The following is a 14,904-nucleotide window of genomic DNA, read 5'->3' as shown; positions in this document are numbered from 1 at the left end:
TGTGGTGCACTTGCTGTTATGCTGGAACTGTATAAAACCTCTGTGAGGTCACAGCAGAGATCTACCAGGATGTTTCCTGGGCTGGAGACTTTCAGTTATTAAGAGAGATTAGATAGAGTGGTGTTTTCCTTAGAACAGAGGAAATCAAGAAGGGATATGGTTGAGATACATAAAAGTTTGAGGGGCAGAGGTAGGAATAAACTTTTCCACTGGATGGAGGGATCAATGACTGAGAATCTGGGTTGGGTAACAGGCAGGAGATATGAGAAAAACATTTTTCACCCGGAGGGAGGTGGGAATCTGGAACTCACTACCTGTAAGGATGCTACAGGCAGAAACACTCCTAATATTTAAGAAATATTTAGATGCACACTTGCAATGCCAAGACAAATAAGGCTCTGGTCAAGTGCAGGAACATGGGGTTAGCATAGTTAGGTGGTTGTTTTTGATCAGTGTGGATGTGATCATTTATCTGTGCTGTAGATTTCTATGACTCTAGTCATAGTCTGGCTGCAAGTACCCTTTTGGGAGGGCTTTCCCTCTCTATCACCTGACATTTGAAGTGGACAAGTCCTTCAAATAGGTGAGTTGTTTGCAAAGAATAAAAACAGGAAAGTGCTGAAGAAACTCAGTGTGTTTGGTAGCATCGTGGAGAGAGAAACAGAGTTAATCCTTGAGTCCAATGTGACTGTTCTTCAGGACTGAAAGGGGCAGCTGGGAAACAATTTTTTTTTATTGTTGACAGAGGTGGAGGAGGAGGAGTGTGTGGAACAAACTGTGGAAGTACCTAGAGCAACACGCAAAGGGATTGATAATGGTGGAAGTTCGATGAACGTGTGAAAGGAGAAAATGGGCCCACTCTGCTGAACAGAAAGTCAACAAGACACAGCTACACATTTGTGATGCCAAGGTACACAAGGCTATGGGCCAAAATAGGTTTCCAGCAGTTTTAGTAGCTACATTCTTGTTTTTGATTGGGGCAGACTTGATGGGCCGAAGGGTCTTTTTCTATGCTGCAGACCTCCATGATAAAGTGATATATGTAATTTTACTACGGCAAACATCTGCAAGATTGTGCTTTTAGGATGAAGACCCCAAAATTTTACATTCATAGTTAAGGTTAAATTTTTGGCCCCATTTCAATATGTGACCCTTTAATTAGCATCATGAATTCCAATTGGTGCACACTGAGCCATGCAACCTATTGTTCAGACAGTAACAGCAGTAATAACTACAAAAACATAAATAAATCAAAATCTGAGCAACCCAGCTTTTCTGCTCTAATGTATAATTGGAACCCAAGTCTTGTACAGTGTTTAATGTAACAGGGTATTAAAAACACATGAAGGGCACAGAACACTACATGACTATCAGTATCATAGCACAGCCAGCATCTGATAGATTCTAAGCAAAATATTCTAACTGTTCCTTTCCTCCAACTACCCCAAGCTGATCAGTGCAGTCTTCAGTATGTTTTCAATAAATAAATAAATTGTTTCTTTTCTCCTCACACTCAATGAGGACCTTTCATCCAAAGACAAATTACATATTTTTCAACAATCTAAATCTTGCAAAGAAACATATGTATGTGCTTTTAATTTAATGATTTTGGTGTAAATACGCCACTTCAATCTCCTTTTCAAATACTATTTACTCTGAACTCTTATTCTCAGCTATTCATCAGTTTGGCTTCCCTGTTATTTGTCTTCAAATACCACAGACCTGAATTTTTCTCAGACGTCTTATGAGTCACCTTGTTGAAAAATTCAGAAATAATACTGATGGCACCAACCGCATTCTTTTTAATCAATCCAATCAGTCAGCTTTTCAAAAACCACAACTAAATTTATCAAACATTGTCTGTAACAAAGGCATACTGGTTGCCCTTGGTTTTGTGGATTATATATCTTGTTTCTTGTGCTGTAAATGTTATATGAAACAAGTTGTCTATGCAAATGCATTTGCTTCATACAAACACATTCCAATCTGATCAGCATCTCCTTCTAATCATTCCTTCTTAATCCAACTTTATAATTTATCTATCACTCTTCACAATACATCAATGCCTATTTCCCTCAACTGCTTTATGTCATAGAGTGAACAGCTAACATCTAACTCTTCACTGGATTTATTAATGACTGCATTTTCTGTGTGATCTTGAGCTTTTGTCACCCCCTATACATAGAAACTGCTTTGCAACATCTACCCTATCAAATATCTTCACAATTATGAAAAGTTCTCTTAATCTTCTCATTGCATGAGAAATGTGCTTGAGTTTATTCTATCTTAACCCATATATTATAAATGTTCACACCATCCCCAATCTTTGATTTTTGGACTTGAACTTTTACATCCAAGACAGGAGTGTAGAATAATTCCTCACTCTGCAAACTGGATCTCTGACAAATTGCCCAGGTACTTTGGCTTGTCATTCTTAGAGGGGATGCGAAAACGGGACCCGTAGTTTGAGATCCTGGAAATAATGTTAAGGCATACACAGAAGCTGGGGTTGTGGAGGTGGGCTGTGCAAACATCCGGGCTTGGTGCACCGGCATTTCAGCAAAACTATGAAAAAATCTTCAACAGCAAACAAGCCTCCAGTCCTCAACACACCACTCTTCAGCAAACTCTATTCACTATTCAGAACCTTCGCAACAGCCTTTGCCCTTCTACCCACCCATAACCCTTTAAATCCCCATGCCAATTTAGTGCGAACTCATGACAACCCATGCTCCTCACACAACTTTTTGTCCTTATAACCTTCATGACATACCTTCCAGTGCAGACCTCAAGATCCATGCTGATATTAAATACAGTTTTTAAATGTACATAGATGAATTCACGTTACAATGTAGCATTCTTGTTGATAAAATACATCCACTACATTTAACTTACTTCAATCATTTGTTTTATTTGTATGACTCCTAAAGACCTCATCAGCACTTGGAGCTGTCAATCAGGTTGTGAACTGACAATAGGTGTGACAAATCAGTCATGTCGTACTAATCCTGCAGCAACTGTTTACCTTATGTCATCAGACAGAGTGAGAAACAGCAAAACTGCAGGCCATTTTCTGAAATATTTAAAGGGTACAAGATTTAAATAACTTGACCTTTCTGTTGACAGATTGCTTGACAGCTCTGTTGAGAATTTCAATGAACCTCATAGTTCCAAAGAGAGTTTGAATTGGTTTATGCACCTTCATGTCTGCTTTTAACAATTCTAAAGTATGACCTACATTTCCCGAAGGTGCCCGGGGATATATTAAAATAAAGGTATCTTCCCTCTCTAAAAGTCTGCCCTGACTCTCTAAAGATCTCTGGTCACTTTTAGACATTTTCCTTGTTGGAAGTCACAAGTCATATTTTGGATACCACACCAGCAAAAATCAGATCAGGATGTATGTTTGCTCACTGAGCTATAAGGTTCATTTTCAGATGTTTCGTCTTCATACTATGTAACATCGTCAGTGAGCCTCCGGTGAAGCACTAGCATTATGTTCCGCTTTCCATTTATGTGTTGGTGATGTCATTTCTGGTTCTTTTTCTTAGAGGGTGTAAATAGGGTCCAAATCAATGTGTTTGAGTTCCAGTTGGAGTGTCATGTTTTGAGGAATTCTTGTGCGTGTCCCTGTTTGGCTTGTCCTAGGATGGATGTGTTGTCCCAGTCAGAGTGTGTTCTTCCTCATCTGTATGTAGTGATATTCGTGAAAACAGGTCATGTCGTTTTGTGGCTAGTTGATGTTCATGTATCCTGGTGGCTAGCTTTCTGCCTGTTTGTCCAATGTAGTGTTTGTTACAGTTTTTGCAGGGTGTTTTATAGATGATGTTCGTTTTGCTTGTCTGTATAGAGTCTTTCAAGTTCATTGGCTGCTATTTTAGTGTGTTGGTGAGTTTGTGGGCTACCATGATGCCCAGAGGTCTGAGTAGTCTGATAGTCATTTCTAAGATGTCTTTGATGTAGAGGAGAGTGGCTGGGGTTTCTGGGCACGTTTTGTTTGCTTGTTTGGATTTGTTGCTGAGAAATCAGTGGATTGTGTTCATTGGGTACCTGCTCTTTTTGAATACGCTGTATAGGTTGTTATACCAGAAATGACATCACCAACCCAAGGAAACCTAAACACATAAATAGGAGGCGGGACATAACACCAGCACTTCACCAGAGGCTCACTGATAATCTTACCTATTTTGGCGACGAAACATCTGAAAATTAACTTTTCAGCTCAGCAAGCAAACTTACATCCAGAAACTCAATCTGAGCTACAAATCTTCTCAAAACTCACTAAAATCAGATCAGTGTAAAGGCAAAAACTGCACTATAATTTGAGCAATTGACTCCATGTAACTTAGGACATAGACTGCGAAACAGTGGAGTCTGGTTTCAGGAATGGGTTATCCTGCTTCATGACTCCTCTACCATTTTCAGTAAGGATGTCAGGCCCAAGTGTGTGACAACACTGGTATTTGAATAACTGACCTGTAGAGTTCCAGTTAATCTACTGGCTACCCAGTTTAACCTTTTCTCCCTGTTACAAATTTGTGACACTTGCCACTCTCCTGTCACACATAGAAAATAGGAGCAGCAGGAGTAGGCCAAAAAAACCCTTTCTGCCTGCTCCACCATTCAATATGCTTATGGCTGATCATTCGATTCAGTATTCATTTCCCACTTTCTTCCTCTGCCCTTCGATCTCTTTAGCCCTCAAAATATCCGTCTTGAAAACACTCAATGTTTTGGCCTCAACCATTTTCTGTAGCAGAGAATTCCACAGGCTCACCACTTTCTGGGTGAAGAAATTTCTCTCCTCATCGCTGTCCTAAATGACCTACTCCACATTCTTGGAATGTGACCGAGGTTCTGAACTCTCTGGTCACTGGGAGTATCCTTTCTATATTCACTGTCTAGTCTGGTGAGAATTTTAAAGCTTCCTATGACTTTCACCCACCATTCTTCTAAACTCCAATAAATATAGTAATGACCAGCCCAGCCTTTTCATATGTTAATCCTGCCATCCAAGAATCAGTCCAGGAAACCTTCACTGCATTCCCTTCATAGCCAGAACATTGTTCTTCAGGAGAACAAACTGCACACAATTCTCTAGATATACTCCAGTACCCAGTACAACTGCAGAAGATATCCCTTTTCCTGCACTAAAGTCACTTTGCTATAAAGGCCAACACCTATCTGATACACCTGCGTGCTTGCTTTCAGCAGAAGATGTAGAAGATCATTTTGCGCCTCCCCCTTTGCTAACAATTGCTATTCAGAGACTAATCTGCTTTCCTGTTTGCCCTGCCAAATTATACTTCATTTGCTTTGAAATTGCCCACTCCCTCACAAAATTATAGAGAGTCATGTAGGTGCACAGCATGGAAACAGACTCTTTGGTACAACTTGTCCATTCTGACCAGATATCCGAAACTAATTTAGTCCCATTTGCCAGCACTTGGCCCATATCCTTCTAAACCCTTCCTATTCATATACCCATCCAGATGTTGCAAATGTTGTAATTGTACCAGCCTCCACCACTTCATCTGGCAGCTCATTCCATACATGCACCACCTTTTGCGTGAGAAAGTTGCCCCTTAGGTCCCTTCTAAATTTTTCCTCTCTCACGCTAAACCTATGCCCTCTCATTCTGGACTCCCCCATCCCAAGGAAAAGACCTCGGTCTATTTATCCTATCCATGCCCCTCATGTATAATCTCTATGAGGTCACCCCTCAGCCTCCGACGCTCCAGGGAAAATAGCCCCAGCCTACTCAGCCTCTCCCTATAACTCAAATCCTCTAACCCTGGCAACACGCTTTTAAATCTTTTCTGAACCCTTTCAAGTTTCACAACATCCTCCCACTAGGAGGGAGACCAGAACTGCACGCAATATTCCAACTTTCAAATATTTCAAATTCATTCTCTAAACTCACGTACAAAGTCCAGACTTCTGGACATGTTCCTGGTGTATGCCCAAAAATCCACAACCCGAAAGGGGTCAGCACTTTCAGGAAAGAAATGGAAACACCAAAGAGGAAAACAGTTGACAAAACTTATATGTCCATTTTTTCCGAGCAGCTTCTCCAAATTCTTTTGCATTCTAACTCCCATTTACCTTTGATGTTTGAGGCAAAATGGCAAACTGAAGTATTGAGAAAAAGTAACTGCTTTGCTATTTGGTGATTGTGATGGACAAGCATGTTAGTCAAATTAACTGCGTGATGGTTCATGTGGAAAGCGCGACCTTTATATAATTGAAGAATGTATTGAGCTGGTTCCAATAAAAGCTGAAAACATCATAACGCATGGTACTAACGGTCAGCATGGATTCTCATTAACAATTAAAGTTTTCAATAGTTTGTATTGTTCCTTTTACTCCGAACAAAGAGAGATATTGATCTGCTGGTTAAATTAAAATGAGCCTTTTCAGAAAGTGGCGTGCAGTAGTTTCAAGCATCTATTGATCCTTCTTATATCAGCCTTCATTACCATCTACACCGAGCTATCTTATTTAACAAAGTTTAAAGTGGTCTCAGTTGGCAAGACAGTAATATTTTCTCCCATGTGTGAATCACATACGATATTCTCATTTTCTGAATGAAGCAAGTGGGACAACTAAAAGTCACAGGGGCACACTTTGACAAAGGGTCAGTTAGACTCGAAACATCAGCTTTTTTCTCTCCTTAAAGATGCTGCCAGACCTGCTGAGATTTTCCTGCCAGACCTGCTGAGATTTTCCAGCATTTTCTCTTTTGGGTTCATCTTTGTGTTCAGGTTGGGATGGGCATCCGGTTCAGCTATCATATGGAGGGATGATGGATTGTGTGTGTAACACTGGAGATGGTCGGCAGCGCAGGCTCAGAGTGCTAATATTGGAGGGGATTGGCGAAGTCTTGTGGTTGCATTCTGACAGCACTTGGAGGAGATTCCCAGGATTAGCAGTGCTAAGATTTGCCTCTGAGGTATGACACAGTTGAGGGGTTAACTCTGTTGCTTTGTCAGTGGTTGGGTCTTGGCTGGGGTTAATTGAACTTGGGCAGCAATGGGACACAGATTGTTTTGGGGTTGTCAGCATTAAGGTTGCAATAGTGTCTTGACCTCAGGAAGGGATCAGGAATTGGATGGGAACACTTGAGATTAGCAGCACAGTACATGGGACTCTCAGATCCAACAACTTGGTTGTTGGGAACAGAGGTCTGACAGCCACAGATGAAGGTCTCAGGGTCCAGTGAAAATGGAAGAGACTCCAAAGACCAATGGTGCTGATTGGAAGGCCTGCCATTCAAAAGGAAGGAAAGGGAAGCAAAGCATTCTTATTAAAATTGCAATTCTCATCTTTATAACAATAAGAAAGATAATTTATATTCTGCTATAGATCCAACACTCCTTTTCAATTCAAAAATATCTTTTGTTTGCTAATCAAGCATTTATTGAAGAGATATATTTCTCAACAGATATGGTGTTGTTTTCCTTTCAAATAATGATATTCTGTTCTATGAAATCTTGATGCAAGGATTCATTATGCATTTATTAAGATTCAATTGCAATGCCAATTAATAAGATGTGAACAAACTCAAGCAATTTCTTGTTACACAGATCCAAGGAACCAAGAAAATGATCTTTTATTACTAGGTCAAAGTGATGCAGGCACTTGCAATCTTTAGGGGTTTACATTGTGTGAAATTAATACTTAGCATAATCCAAAGCAGGTTCTGAAAGACACTGTACAATAATATACTGCATAATGAGAGAAATTTCAATCAGTTTGTTGTGGTCAACTTTTCAGAATATCATATGAATCTTTAGAATTGAAAACAAATAGATCTGTTCCTAAAAGGAACAGTGTGGACATCAATGGGCAATGAATAAAACAGAGGCCCCTGTTCATTGCTAACAGCAGCCACAAGCATAAATTGATAAGATGTTTTCTGAGAGAGTTTCATATGTGACCATATCACTGAGCATGAATGAAAGTGGGAAAACAGACTTTGCACAACTGGCAAAATATCATACTGTAATTAGGCAGTGTCACTACCTAAAACAGTCACAGAACTGAGGGGAATTATTATGGGTTGTGCATATTCATTTAAAGACATTGCAAATGGAAAGGACATTGGTGGTGGAAACACCGGGATGAAAATGAATTGGACTGAGGGATCAAAGATAATTATCATGTCAATTGTGATGAAGTAAGAAGATGACATTCATATTTGTATTCCAATCCCACCTCTCATCACTGATATGTGCTTCCAGATAGTTTGTTATGGACAGAGTAGCAAAGACTTATTGGAAATGTGTTAGGGATTTAAAAAGGCAGTCAACAACAGGTGAATGTTAGCAGGATTATGGAGACTGTGTCAAGTGAGCAGAACGTGCACTGAGTGGAGGATGTTATATGCATGGGGAACCATAGTGATGTGAAGACATATAAACCTCTGGTATTATTTTCAGTGGAGCAGAGATTGGAAGTTGGATTTATTAGATGCTTTTTTTTAGATAAATCATGAAGTGTTTTGGTTTGTGAATTGGGTGCTAACCAGCTGCAGTTGGCAAATGACTGGAGCCTCACTGTTAGAGAGAAGCAATTGGTTTGATAGCTTAAAGAGCATCAAACCACTTCATGCATGGGACAGGTAAAAGGCAGTTCCCCATGTCTACCTCAACCAGAACCCATGGCTGTTACTGATCCACCAAACCACACATGGACTGCCGAATCTAACTGAGGGGAAAGAATATTTCCTCTATTTGAGGACTCAGTAGTTGGGTAGGGCCCATCATATTTTTTAAGGATAAATGCAATAAATATTTGGAGGGATAAGAAAACTCAGATTAATTTTGGATTCGTACGAAGTCAGCAGAAGCTAATGGACCAAATGGCATCCATCCATGTCCTAAATTTGAATAGTCCATAAAGGATGGAAGATTTAAGACATTAGACAGAGTTATGGGGACAGTACAAAGTGTTAATATTGAGACAAAGGCATAAGGTTGTGGCATTGATTGGCTAACATTGAAATTAAAAAGGCAACTGATGGAAACATAATTTATAACTTGGCATATAGCTATGCTGTGCACAGGCACAAATAGCATCAGAAAATGGTAAAATCGAGAACAAAGTTAAGGAACAACTGGGTAAAGGATCAATGGAAGGAACCAATGTATTAAATGTTTATTAAATCCAACCTGGGCAAACTCTAGGAAACTAACTGTTCAGTTGATAACAATAGCCAAAAGTCACATGCAAGATAGGAGTCACTGTTACATGCAGGATACCTTTGACATGAGCCATACCTGAGTGTGTGAAGGAGGAAGTCCTTTCCGGCCATATACTCCAATCAATGCATCCTTCGGAAGGGATATGTTGAATTTCAGGAATTGGGGTTGATCAATAAAAAGTTGAGCTCTCCAAAAGACACCAGGAGGCACCTCCTGTATCGCCCACCGGCCCAAGTCAACCTCACCTGAATCTATGGTGTTGTTTTCTTGATAGGTGATGCCAAGCTTCCCTTGAAGTGAAGAAAATACTTTCAGAATGCAAGTTTCCAAGGCATAACATCAACATCAATCTTTGAATCGTGAGTCTAGAGGTTTAGTTTTATCCATGATTATCCTCCTCCAGGCATCTTCCGTACTTACATATTTGCATGGGAAGGGAATCCAGGGTTGAAAATTCAAAACCCTATCATGAAGTTAAATTCACTTAAGTAGAGTAGTATGTGAATTAGCACCAGGCAATGTTAACCTGAAAACTGTCACTGTTGTAAATCCTCACAGCACCTCAGAAATATGATTCAGGGAAGGCAAATCCACTTGGATTGTAGTGAATCCAGACTCTCACTCCAATTTGGAATCTTATCGTTCTGCAAATTGACCTAACAAATAACTCAATTTCTCTGGGCAAAGAGTAAAGACAATAAACCAAGGCCTTATTATCACAGAAACAAATTAGAATTAAACACAGACAGGACAGTTAGCTCTGTGTGTGAATGCATCTCAACTTCATATCATTATATTGGATTTCTCTCTCCACAGATGCTGCCAGACCTGCTGAGTTTCTCCACCATTTTCTACATTTATTTCATACGATACTTCCTGATCTTGTCAGGTTTGTAATTTTAATCATACTGCAAGGAAACATCAAGCAAAGGTGAATTTTCCATTCACGGCTGAGTTGTTGAAAGTCGGTAAGATATCCTAAGTGACTAGTTTTCCCAGAGGGAGTGAAGAGATAATTTGGCTCTTTCAATCTACTCCATTCATTGGTTATACTCAGTCTTCTCAATCATGGACTGTAGCTCATATTATCTCTCAAGGACTAGTTCTGCATCAATAATTGTTCAATCTCAAAGACGGTGAAGGAGAATATTCATTCATCCTCACAATTCAAGCTTTCTATCCTCATGCTGTAACCTCTGTATTCAAATGGGACCCAAGTGGGAATCAAAAGCCAGTGGTCAGGTCTCTCCATACAATTCAGAATGGGTATCAGATTATGTGTCATTTCTACAACTTACATGTTGCAGATAACCTAAAACACTTGCCCTTGAACATAGCCAGTTTACATACTAATGACAGGGCGTCTGTTGCAAGGTCTCTTGAGGATGTTGTTTACTTTGAATATAACTATATGATTAGAATGGAATAGCAGCCATTACCAAACAGTGTGTGTGTGATTTGTTATGCAGTAGCGATAGAATTTGCAGTTTAATTCCACTGATTAATCATTGTGCCAATCATCAGTCAACCATCAGGACCCAAACAGCAGAGCATTAGAAACGGAATTTTAGGGTAAACATGGCAGGAAATTTGTTTAGTTTAAAGCTAATTGACTGAAACTCTTGTTTAAATTGTTGTAGAGTGAAATGAGAACTTTATAACCAGGTTTCACTGGCATGGCTCTAAAACAAGCAAACATGGAATGATCATATAATCTGATATCTTTGTGAAAATGTGCGTGGAGTTCATTCTTATGATCCCTGTTCCAGACACTGTTGCTATTATAGAAAATTTAAAAAAAACTTGTGTAAATCCTTCAATATTGAGGTCACTTTAATTTTCAGCAGCTTTATTTTCTTATGTTAGTTTCAGGTACTTTCCAACCCATCAGATATATGCCCTGGGAGCAATGTGTGTGGCATCGATAATGCACACAATCAGTTCTCATTCATGCGTGTATCCGTCACCTCTGACTCGACAAATGTTGTAAATTATATTCCACAGTATGGGATAAATGAGCAACATGTGGACATCTTGATTATGTGAAAAGTAATATTACTTTTAGGCCAAGAATGGTATGTCAACATTTTAAAACCATGAATTCCACAATACCCTCAGCTACATTTCTTTGCATTTCATTCCCTAATCCCAAAGGAGAATTCTTTTTTCGCGGCTTCATTGTACTGCTGTCTGGCATACTGTGTTTAATTTTCTCCTGTACTCATCTGCTACTGCCCAACACAAGAATATGTAGGAAGATCCAAATCTAAGTTGCTCCTGGTGACAGGAAGGATTGTAGTGGGCCAGGAGGCAGGACTGCATTTGGGGATGGCTTGTGCAAGAAACGCCATATTGTCTTGAATTAGAGTTAGACTTCATTGTCACATGCACTGAAGTCCAGGAATACAGGAGTACAGTGAAAAGTGTAGAAAGTTGCCATTCCCCAGCGCCATCTTGGATGCAGAACCAGAATCTCCAAAACAAAAACAGAAAAGAAAAACAAAAGGTAAGAAAAAAATCCAGATCTCAAAGTCTAAGCCTTATCTCTGTAAAGGTTTCTGAACCATCCATGCAGGCACTCGGACTTTGCCATGTCTCACGTGTCTCACATTGACTGCAAGGAGGAATCACATGTTTGCTGCCAACGCTGTTTTCAATCGCAGAAGGAGTCATGTCCACTGCTGCCACCTCAGCCTGCTGGGAGGCTCCCGCCATTTTGTGCACAACTGCTCTCGCTGCTGTGCCAAGGCCACCGATTAACCCATTGCCAAAAGCTTGACAGGAAAGGAAAATGAGAAACAAAACAAAAGTAAAAACAAAAAGAAAGTGAAGCTTAAAAGAAAATAAAGAAAGCAGATGGGAGCAGACAAGCCCAGGGCTCAGAAGCGCTCACTCAGCTCTATTACTATGCCATCTTCATACTTACCACAATGTTCTGCCACTTCTCTCTTCCTGGGTTTGAGAATTTTGTCCAGTTAATTGTTACACTCAGAGTAAAAAGGCATTGACTTGGAGAGTCCGAGAAGGATATGGCCAGTTCATACACAAGAGCACCACCACTGCAAGTTTCCCTCCAAGCCACATGCCATCCTCACTTGGAAATATGTCACTATTCCTCCATGGTTGGTCAGTCAAAACCCTGGAACACCCCTCTTAACTGCAGTGGGGAACTATCTGCTCCCCATGGACTCCCCAGTGGTTTAAGAAGGAGCTCACACCAGATTCTCAAGCTTAGGATAGACAACAAATGGAGCCCACATTCTAAGGAAGAATAAATATGTATTTTACTGCATCGAGGCAATTAAACAGCCCCAGATTCAAAAGCAGGAAATTCTAATCCCTGTGCCTTCAGGACACCAAGCAAGAAAAGAGTTGTGTCTCACAAAGTTACAAAAAAATACACAAATAAAAGTGCCAAAAATTCGAAGACAATGCTCTAATTAATGCCTTTTTTGTGCTACCATTAAAACTTTCAGCATATTTTTTTCCCTAAATTGAGAAAATGTTCTTTAAATTGGTGAAGCTGAAGGGCTTTTCACTGACTCCAAGTGATTTGAGTATTTTCATTGTTGGTGTTGTAACTGACACTAATTAACATGTCAGGAAGTAGAATAAACATACTTCTATTAATCAATATTAATGGAACTTCACATTCAATGAAACAGGAGTGCCTTTGACCTGCCCACTGTGAGCTGACAGCAGAAGTTGTTACCTATGGCAAGAAATGCCTTCCAGGCGAATTGTGCAACCTCATTGATCCACAATTCTCAACTTTAGTTTCTCTAGTTTCACCCAATTGACTTTTAACAGGGCCACGTTTGACCTCTCCAACGCCAGCACTGATGAGGATTTCAGAAGGAGCTTCCAATGAAAAGACAAAGTTAATTGCACTAATTATGAACATTTACAGGATGTCCATAAAACTCAGCTGTTTTGCTGATTTGTAATAGATTTAGAATGGAATGTAGATTCTTTACTGAACTTCTGATCATAATTAAATTGACTACTGCTTTCAACATAGGTTCAATTTATGCTTTTTTTAAAAAGCTGATTTACAGTTGTTTTTTCTGGAACAAAGCCGCAAAATTTGCTGTAAAATTTAAGAGCGACTACAGTGTAATGTGAACTTTATGCTCTTAATTTCTTGATAAAATTTGTGTATGTGATAATTTATTCCGGTTTTCTGCCAAAATATTGTTAAATGCAAATTACCGCTGTCATCTGCTTCACAATTTGATTGAATCCTCTGCCCAGGAGAAAGTGAGGACTGCAGATGCTGGAGATCAGAGCTTGAAAAGCGCAGCAGGTCAGGCAGCATCCTAGGGGCAGGAGAATTGACGTTTCGGGCATAAGCCTTGAATAATTCCTGAAGACGGGCTTATGCCCAAAACATCGATTCTCCTGCTCCTTGGATGCTGCCTGACCTGCTGCGCATTACCAGCAACAAATTTTTCAGTTTTGAATCACTCATTATTAGTGGATTAACAATTTCACTTGTGCTATCCTAATTTTTTTTTAAAGTTGACCAGAAATCTGAGTTACATTTCCACAAGTAATGTTGATATGCAAACTCATCTAGATTTTGCTGTAACCCTTGCAGTGGTTTGACCCAGGAATCTTTGGTTCAAAGTATTTAACCCTTAAACTGAGTACCACACTACTGTGAGAAACAGTTAAAAAAAAAACAAACATTGCTGGAAAAACTCTGCAGGTCAGGCAGCATTTGAGGAGAGAAAACAGAGAAGTGTCCTGTGACCCTTCTTCAGAACATGTTTCTGATTTCCAGCATCCGCAGTCAAAGCATACAGTTATATAGTATGGAAACCGACACTTCGGTCAAATATGCCCATGCCGAGCAAACTTGCCATTTGATTCCATTTTGACAATATGCCTCTAAACCTTTCGTATTCATGTACCTGTTCAAATGTCTTTAGGTGGCATGGTGTCTCAGTGGTTAGCACTGCTGCTCCACAGTGCCAGGGTCCCAGGTTTGATTCCTGCCTCGGGTGACTGTTTGTGTGCAGTTTGCGCATTCTCTGCGTGGGTTTCCTCCGGGTGCTCTGGCTTCCTCCCACAATCCAAAGATGTGCAGGTTAGGTGAACTGGCCATGTTAGATTGCCCATAGTATTAGGTACATTAATCAGAGGGGAAATGGGTCTGGGTGGGTTACTCTGCAGAGGGTTGCTTGTTGGGCCAAAGGGCCTGCTTCCACATTATATGGAAACTAATCTAAAAATGTTGTAACTGCACCTGCATCCACCACTTCCTCTGGTAGTTCATTCCACCCATGAACCACCCTCTGTGTGAAAATGTTGCCCCACAGCTTCCTTATAAATTTTTCTCCTCTCACCTTAAAAGTATGTCCCCTATATTTGAACTCCCCAACCCGAGGGAAAAGATATTTGCTCTTAACCTTTTGTCTGCCCCGCATGATTTTATAAACCTCTATCAGGTCACCCCTCAACCTCCTATGCACCAAGGAAAATTCTTTGCTGTTTTGTTGTGAGAAACAGGTAAGTACCTCAGAAATAAGTAAGAAGGATATCATAACAATGGGGCAAGAACAAGAGAGCATTCCATGACTATTTGAATAGAAACAATCAGTAGAGGTATGGTGAAAAAGAAAGAAATTGTCATTAAATTATAGTACTCATTTAGAGAGATGTTATAGACAAGATGGGCTGAATGGTCTCCTTC

At 40.0% G+C, this 14,904-nt stretch overlaps 1 protein-coding gene across 8 annotated transcripts in view; it reads right to left on the bottom strand.

Moving 5' to 3' along the window:
- LOC132822044 (teneurin-3) overlaps positions 1-14,904 on the bottom strand; it is an 822,914-nt gene that overhangs the window by 154,079 nt on the left and 653,931 nt on the right. For all 8 annotated transcript variants that reach the window (XM_060835055.1, XM_060835070.1, XM_060835085.1 and 5 more), the window contains one exon: positions 9,282-9,496. In XM_060835055.1, coding sequence (XP_060691038.1) covers positions 9,282-9,496 — 215 coding nt within the window. The remainder of the gene's footprint in view (positions 1-9,281; positions 9,497-14,904) is intronic.

Source organism: Hemiscyllium ocellatum, chromosome 2, assembly GCF_020745735.1.
Source record: "Hemiscyllium ocellatum isolate sHemOce1 chromosome 2, sHemOce1.pat.X.cur, whole genome shotgun sequence".
Taxonomy (NCBI): Eukaryota; Metazoa; Chordata; class Chondrichthyes; order Orectolobiformes; family Hemiscylliidae; genus Hemiscyllium; species Hemiscyllium ocellatum.
This window is presented reverse-complemented; position numbering and strand designations above follow the sequence as displayed.